Raw genomic sequence first — 7,994 nt, 5'->3', positions numbered from 1 at the left:
TCCCTCCCTCCTCCCCTCCCCTCCCTCCCTCCTCCCCTCCCTCCCTCCTCCCCTCCCTCCCTCCCTCCTCCCCTCCCCTCCCTCCCTCCTCCCCTCCCCTCCCTCCCTCCTCCCCTCCCTCCCTCCCTCCTCCCCTCCCCTCCCTCCTCCCCTCCCCTCCCTCCCTCCTCCCCTCCCCTCCCTCCCTCCTCCCCTCCCCTCCCTCCCTCCTCCCCTCCCTCCCTCCTCCTCCCCTCCCCTCCCTCCTCCCCTCCCCTCCCCTCCCCTCCCCTCCCTCCCTCCTCTCCCCTCCCCTCCCCCCCTCCTCCCCTCCCCTCCCCTCCCCCCCTCCTCCCCTCCCCTCCCCTCCCCCCCTCCTCCCCTCCCCTCCCCCCCTCCTCCCCTCCCCTCCCCCCTCCTCCCCTCCCCTCCCCCCCTCCTCCCTCCCCTCCCCCCCTCCTCCCCTCCCCTCCCCCCCTCCTCCCCTCCCCTCCCCCCCTCCTCCCCTCCCCTCCCCCCTCCTCCCCTCCCCTCCCCCCCTCCTCCCCTCCCCTCCCCCCTCCTCCCCTCCCCTCCCCCCCTCCTCCCCTCCCCTCCCCTCCCCTCCCCCCCTCCTCCCCTCCCCTCCCCTCCCTCCTCCTCTCCCCTCCTCTTGTCGCTCACCCTCCACACCCCTCCTTTTCACCTCCGGTGCTGCTGCCCCTCCTCCTCTCAGAGCTCCCTCCCTCCTCTCCCCTCCCTCCCTCCTCTCCCCTCCCTCCCTCCTCTCCCCTCCCTCTTGTCGCTCACCCTCCACACCCCTCCCTTTTCACCTCCGGTGCTGCTGCCCCTCCTCCTCTCAGAGCTCCCTCCCTCTCTCCCACCCCGGGCACGGACTGTGCACACCTGCAGCCTCTCTTCTCTGGGTGATGTTCAGCTCCAAGTCCTCTCCCATCCTCCCGTCCTACTTCAGCGAGGGCTCGGAAGCGGACAAGCTGGACATCAGTACCAAAGTTCAGCTGCACGGCGTCCTGTGGAAGAGACCGTTCGGGAGGCAGTCGGCGAAATGGTCCAAAAGGTGACAGCGCTGAGCGGCGGCGGGCTCCAGGCTTTGCTCTCTCGGTTGGGGGGCTGGGGGGCTGGGGGGGAGATGGACGAGAGCCCCGCTCCCTTTCATCCACGTTCACGGGTTAACCTCTCTTAAGGCAGCAATTATGGAGGCGAAACCGTGAGGGCTTCTCTGTGGCCGGGGGAGGGGAGGTGGGGTGGGGGTCATAGTCTTTGCCCACCACCGGAACCGAGTGGCGCTGGGTTGGAGGAGCAGGGGCGGTGTGGCAGCGCCAAGGTGCGCGGGAGCCCGGGCTCGGACGATTCCCCCCCCCAGTATAGATCGTACCCTCAACGGGACCTCTAACCCCCACCGCCCCAAAAGGGGCCATTGGACGAATGTTTAGTCTCAAGGTGGGGAAGTAGCTGAGAGGGCGAGGAAAGACCTAACGGGATCTCGACGCTTGGAAGTCACGGCCGGTGGGTTTTTTTTGGGGTGGGGGCCGGTTTGTTCCACCCCTCTTTTGAAATATCCTTGTGGGTTCTGGGTACCGCGTATGGCCCATCCCTAATTACCCCCTGAAGGTGGGGTGGGTGGCGAGCAGCCGCCTGGACCTACTAATCCTGGTGAGGTTACCCCCCCCCCCCCCCACAGCGCTGTTTGAGAGGGAGATCCAGGCTGCAGCCCCTGGCACCCGTAAGGGATGGAGGTGGGAACTGGTGGGTGACTTGAAGAACTTGCAGGCACCTGCTGCCCTTGTTCTCTTTGCTGTGATTTGGAACCACCCTTGGGGACTTCAATGTATTTTTCCAGATTATCTTGGGGATCCAGTGGGATGTTTGCAGTGATCATCCTGACCTGGCCTTAATGCTGAGCCTCATATGTCCCCAGACAATAAACTTGACATCTTCTTGTTTCCCCCCCCCCCCCCCCAACCCAAGATTCTTCTCTCCCTCACTTCCAAACAAGTTTTGTAACTTGGCACCCAGAGCCTGCTCCTGACAGTGTCCTGAATCTGTCCCTCTTTGCCAGAACTCCATCTCCACATTGGGATTCCACCCCTTCTCTGAACCAAACTGCATTCACCAAAGTTCTACTGGCATCTTTCGCCACTCAGTCAGGGATCCCACAAGCTCCCCAAGTTATCTGTGCGCCGATCACACTTGCTACCAGACCCTGAACCTGTCACCTCTTTCTTTGCGATTTCTCCCTCTGCTCCAATTTCTCCTTTACATGGCTCAGACTGCATTTTGCTTAAAAATACCATGGAGGGGTTTGGCACGGTGACGGGGCTACGTCAGCGCCGTTTTTTTTAATGTAGTGGCAGCTTCTGTGGTGTTTTTCCTGCGGGTTCTTGAGGGTGTCCCACCACAGGGCACAGCATTCAATGGAATGCAGTCTTCTTTCTAAACAACTGCGACAGAGGGCAAAGCAGTGGGTTGGGTGGGGTGGGGCGGGGCTTTGTGTCTAAATAATCACCAGGTTAACCTGCCAGGCAGCACTTAGCAACAGTGTTAATGCTGGTGTACACAGTGTTGGGTAACCCAAGAACCATTACAAGAACTAGTTATGCTTTTCCAACCAGATCAAGTGTAGTTTCACTAACTTTTAAAAAGGTAACAGGAACAGCAGGAGAGTTATTTCTTGAGAACATGTCTCGCTCCAAGGCCATTGATGCATTTGTCGAAAAGGAATCTGTTGTCAGTTGGCCCAGGCTTTTGGGGAGGGAGTCAATGTTTCTGCTCCCCCTGGAGTGAGGAAGTACCTCTGACATTTATCCCCGGGTGGCCCAACCCTGCCGTTAAAGCCCTCATTCCTGTGTTCAGAGCTCCTCACCAGAGAGTGATTCAGCACAGAAATAGGCCCTTCAGCCTAATATGTCTCTGCTGTCCTTTTTGCCCACTACGTTAATTCCAGTTGCCTACATTAGGACAGAAATCTAAGGACCTGTCTAAAGGCCTCTCAAACATTTCCATCTAATTCCGCCACAATCTCTGGCCATGAGTTCCAGATTTCAACAACTCTCAATATGTAAAGAATTAGGCCTCAAACTGGATGAAGTGCAAAAAAGATTTATTCTGATAGCCTTAGCTGTAGCAAAAAAGTGTATAATGTCAACTTGGCAATCAGAAGGGAACCTGAGAGTACAGCAATGGTACATGGAAGTGAATAAATGTATTCCATTGGAAAAAATAACATACAATTTAAAAAATAAAATCACATAATTTGAACAAATTTGGGAACCGTACATAGTTAACATAACAGAGAGGGCCTACCGCGGACCTTCATCCCCTAAAATGAAAAGAAGACTAAATGAACTGACCCAGTGTGTAAAAGTAGATGACACAATTTTCTTGTTTATTTTCATTGTGTGATGACATTGTTTAATGGGTTTATTGTACATGTTGAACGTTTAATGGGTTTGGAGGGGGGGTGGGAAGGTAGGGGGAAAAAAAGGGACAAAATCCCACTGTGTATATTTAAGAGGGAAATGTTTGTATGCATTTTGATTGATATGGTTCACAGTGTGAAAAATTTAAAAAAAATTAAAAAAACAACTCTCCATATCAGAGAATAGTTTTTTTTCCTACATCGATAATGTCCTTAAACATAAAAAAAATATCTGCAGATGCTGGGGTCAAGTGCAATTTTAGAACTTGCTGGGGAAACTCGGCAGGTCACGCAGAGGAAGTAAAAGGTAACTGACCTTTTGAACTTGGGAATATTCTTGTCAGGGCTCAAGCCTGAAACATCAGTCAAACGAACCTTCCCCCACCTCATCACCCTCTCTATCCATTAGCCCACCTGAAGTTCAACTGTATTGACTTGTGTGTGAACCATTTTCGCCTGGTGGGGGAAGGTTTTCCCCACGTGGATTACCAAGGAGGATTGTACACCCAGCATCAGCAGACTGCAGTGGGCATCTGTTGCAATCAAGTGCCATGCAGATTTGTTCTGGATTCTACCAGGAAGCTGCTGAGTGTAACTTGGCACAAGGTGATGTCGTTGTGGGCATGCCCACCACTTTGATTCTCAACCTCTTCCTCTTTTCCAGGTTCTTCCTCGTCAAGGACAGCTTTTTACTTTATTATGCTGAAAACGAGAGAAAAAACTTTGAGAGCAACAAATGCTTCAACATTCACCCCAAGGTCAGTCACGACAGTCAGCACATGCTTCATTCACTGCTCAGTGGGTTCATTGGTTTGCTTGGGAGTCCGAGGTTGTTGAGGAATGACCTTTGTTCAGAGCCCTGGGCGATCTGCCTACACTTCCAATTTGCTGTTTGATATTTTTTCCGTAAGATGGTAGTTCTGACAGTTCAGCCCTTTCGCAGTACTGCAGTGACCTGGCACCTGCCTTTGCAGCTCAAGGTACTGCATTTGGAACCTGAAGCCTTAAGCTCTTGCTGAGTGGGGAGAGCACACACTTGATGGTGGTGGGGGAGGATATGCAGGCTTATTTCCCTTCTGTTGACTCTGACTATACCTCCCGCTGTCTCGGGAAAGCTGACCCATCCCACCCCAGTTAAACTTTCTTCTTCCCCCTTTGGGCAAAAGATGCACAAGCTTGAAAACACGAACCTTCAGATTTAAGTCATTTTCTTCTCCACTGTTATCAAACTCTTAAATGGCGCTCTCACTGGCAAAGGATGATGCTCTTGCACCATTTTTAACTGTATTTTTCTCTATGCCTTGCTCTCTTTGACTAATTTAACATAACTCCCTCCAGTGTTGTTTGTTTATTGTTATTACTGCAATGCCTGCTGCATGAATTGACTTGCTTGGATACCACACAAAGCTTTTGACTCTGTCTTGGTACATGTGACAATAATCAATTTAATTCAATAAGTGCATTGGGACACTGCAGGTTCCTCTATAAACTGAGTGGCACAGTTTGCAGCTAGTGCAATATTGCAGTACCAGTGACCTTGATTCTAATCCAGGCCTGCCTGTCATGAGCTGTAACCTGCCTGGGTTTTCTTCAGCTGCTCTAGTTTCCTCCCAACCTCCACAACATATGGGGTTTAGTTGGTTAATTGGAGAGCACGTGTTTCAATGGCCGGAATTGGCTCCTATCGAGCTGTATCATTTTTTAAAAAAATATTTTATTTTTGATTTTTTTTCCATGAATATACATTGTAAACTCTCCAATATCAAAGTGTATATATAACATTTTCTTACTAAAAATTAACAAAACAAAATCAGCCCCTCCCTTTCACAGTATAAATCCACACACTCTCAGGGCTCACATTTATGTTGATCATTAAAAATTCTATATGGGGAAGTTGTGTGAGTTTATTATTATTGTCCTTTTTATTATTGTAGTTATATTTATAATTGGGCCCCTATATGATCCAAATATGGCTGCCTTATCATGGTAACTATGTTGTATTTGTTCTTTAGGTTAGGTGTAATTTTTTTCTACTCATCTCAGCAGTCTATCGTGCTATCTGAAGAGGGGAATTGAATTTCCAAGTAATTGCAATACATTTCTCAGCCACTGCTAAGAGTATTTTAACAAATTAAATTAGGAACTTGGTAGTTTTTTACTTATTTCAATAAAGTTGCCCAAAAGATAAAGCTCTGGGTCATCTGCGAAGGCCACACCTATTATCTTTGTTAGTATTTCAGTAATGTCCTTCCAGAAAGGTCTCAGCTTCACACACGACCACGTAGCATGTAAGAATGTTCCTATTTCTATCCCACACCTAATACACATCTCTGATATTTCTGATTTTTATTTATGTAATTTCTGTGGTGTGAATAAATGGTGTTGAAAATTATATTGCACTAATCTGTATCTTGCATTTATAATTGATGTCATGCTGCCCAAACACCAATCAGACCAGCATCTTTCCATTAATGCAACTCCTAAATCCGACTCCCATCTCTCTCTCGATCTCTGTAAGCCTGGCTTTGCACTTTCATTCTGGAGAGCAAAGTACATCTTAGTTATAAATTTAGGTGCATTCCCAGCCAAATTGTTTGTTCCATTTCACTAATTTCAAGGGGGCTAAATTTGGCCCCCATCTTTCTCTTAGGAATGATCTTAACTGGAGAAAACAAAAGAATGCCCCATTTGCTACTCCATATTTATTTCTTAATTGTTCAAAAGACATGAGATCCCTCAGCATAACAGTCATCAATATATCTTATTCTTTTATCATACCATGAATTCAATATTTTGTTACCCAGATTCATGGACATCAACACCTTTTTAACATAATGGTGTTTTTAGTGATATTCCTGCTTTTTCCCCATACACTCATTTATTTTTTGCCATATTCTAATAATTTGTATCAATATAGGGATATCTGTCTTTCTTGAGATTAACTTAGCATTCCACTTATAAATAAAACTCTTCTCTCTTATGGAATACAAAGCCATTTGCATCCAATAAGGGGGGACTATCTTCTTTAAAGAGGCATGATAACAATCTAGTTTGTGCTGATAAATAATACTTAAAATCTGGAAGCCTAAATCCTCCCAGTTTATAATCCCATGCGATCTTTTCAGATTGAATTCTCATCACTTTGTTATTCCATAGGAATTTCCTTATATGATTATTTGATAATTTAATGAAATTTTTAGGTAGTGCAATAGATAGTGATTGAAAAAGATACTGTAATCTTGGCATTACTTTCATTTTAATACAATTTACTCTTCCCACTAAAGTAATGGCAAATATTTCCATTTCTGTAAATCTTCCTCTATTTTTTTCCTGAAACTGGAGTGCAATTAAATTTCTATAAGTTCTATAAATTATTATCTGTCATTATTACTAAATATTTAATTCCATCTGTCTTCCATTTAAATCTATTTTTAATATCTTTCATAATCAGAATTTTTCAATGGCATTACCTCACTCTTTTCCATATTTATTTTGTAACTCGAAACTCTTCTATATTTTTGTAATGTTGATTGTAATTTTACCAGGGATTCAGCTGGGTCAGCCATATATAATAGCACATTATCAGCAGAAAATAAGCTGATTTTATATTTTTCCACTTCATCTTTGAAGCCCTTAATATCCGATCTCTCCTTATAATCTCTGCCAGTGGTTCAATCACTAGGATAAAAAGCGCTGGGGACAGGGGACACCCCTGTTTACTCAATCTACTCAAAGGAAAAATCACTGACATCTGATTATTAGTTATAATTTTGGCTTGTGGTGTATGATAAAGAGTTTTTATCTAATTTATAAATTTTATACCTTTACCAAATTTTTCCAGTGTCTTAAATAGAAAAAGACCATTCTAAATCATTTTTCTGCATCTTGGGAGACTGTTATACTTGGATTCAACTTTGATTTTGCCATTTGTATTATTTTAAATGATCTGCCCAGACGATTTGAAGAGAGTCTTCCTTTAATTTTGCCTCATATTTCCCTAGTCTATTAGCTAACACCTTCACCAATATCTTAAAATCAGCATTGATGAGTGATATAGGTCTATGTGATGAAGTTTTTAATAGGTCTCTATCTTTCTTTGGTTGCACTGTAATTCTAGCAAGAGAAAGATTCTGGGAGAGTCTGGGTCCCCACTGCTTGGTCCAGTACATCCATCATAAAAGGCAACAACAAATCTTTAAAATGTCTTTAGAATACAGGAAGAAACCCATCCTCCTCCAGAGATTTATTAGCTTGTAAAGTACCCAAAGCTTTCCCAATTTCTTATCTTGTGAAAGGGGCATCTAAAGCAACCTGTTCTCTATCTGATTTATATAACTTTGTATAAAATATTTATTTCTTTTTTATTTTATGTTATAATATCAGCCTCTGTTTTTATTGCATTTATCAACCTAGATGACTCCCCTGCCTTTACCTGCCAAAATGGAACTTTGTGTATCCGTTCTCGTAATTCATAATATTTTTGTTTAACTTTTAATATAGTTTTTTCTGTTCTATACATTTGTAATGGGTTATATCTCCATTTTTTATTCTCTTATAGTCTATATTTTTCTTTTAATCCCATTCTTCGATATTTTTT

At 45.2% G+C, this 7,994-nt stretch overlaps 1 protein-coding gene across 2 annotated transcripts in view; it reads left to right on the top strand.

The window, feature by feature from the left end:
* Positions 1-775: 775 nt before the first annotated feature.
* plekhd1 (pleckstrin homology domain containing, family D (with coiled-coil domains) member 1) overlaps positions 776-7,994 on the top strand; it is a 91,716-nt gene continuing 84,497 nt past the window's right edge. The window contains exons 1-2 of one of the 2 annotated variants that reach the window (XM_069915274.1): positions 776-1,036; positions 4,062-4,155. In XM_069915274.1, coding sequence (XP_069771375.1) covers positions 888-1,036; positions 4,062-4,155 — 243 coding nt within the window. In that variant the 5' untranslated portion in view covers positions 776-887. Of the gene's footprint in view, positions 1,037-4,061; positions 4,156-7,994 lie in introns of those variants that run through there. The other variant, XM_069915273.1, reaches the window with a different exon arrangement.

Source organism: Narcine bancroftii, chromosome 2, assembly GCF_036971445.1.
Source record: "Narcine bancroftii isolate sNarBan1 chromosome 2, sNarBan1.hap1, whole genome shotgun sequence".
Lineage (NCBI taxonomy): Eukaryota > Metazoa > Chordata > Chondrichthyes > Torpediniformes > Narcinidae > Narcine > Narcine bancroftii.
This window is presented reverse-complemented; position numbering and strand designations above follow the sequence as displayed.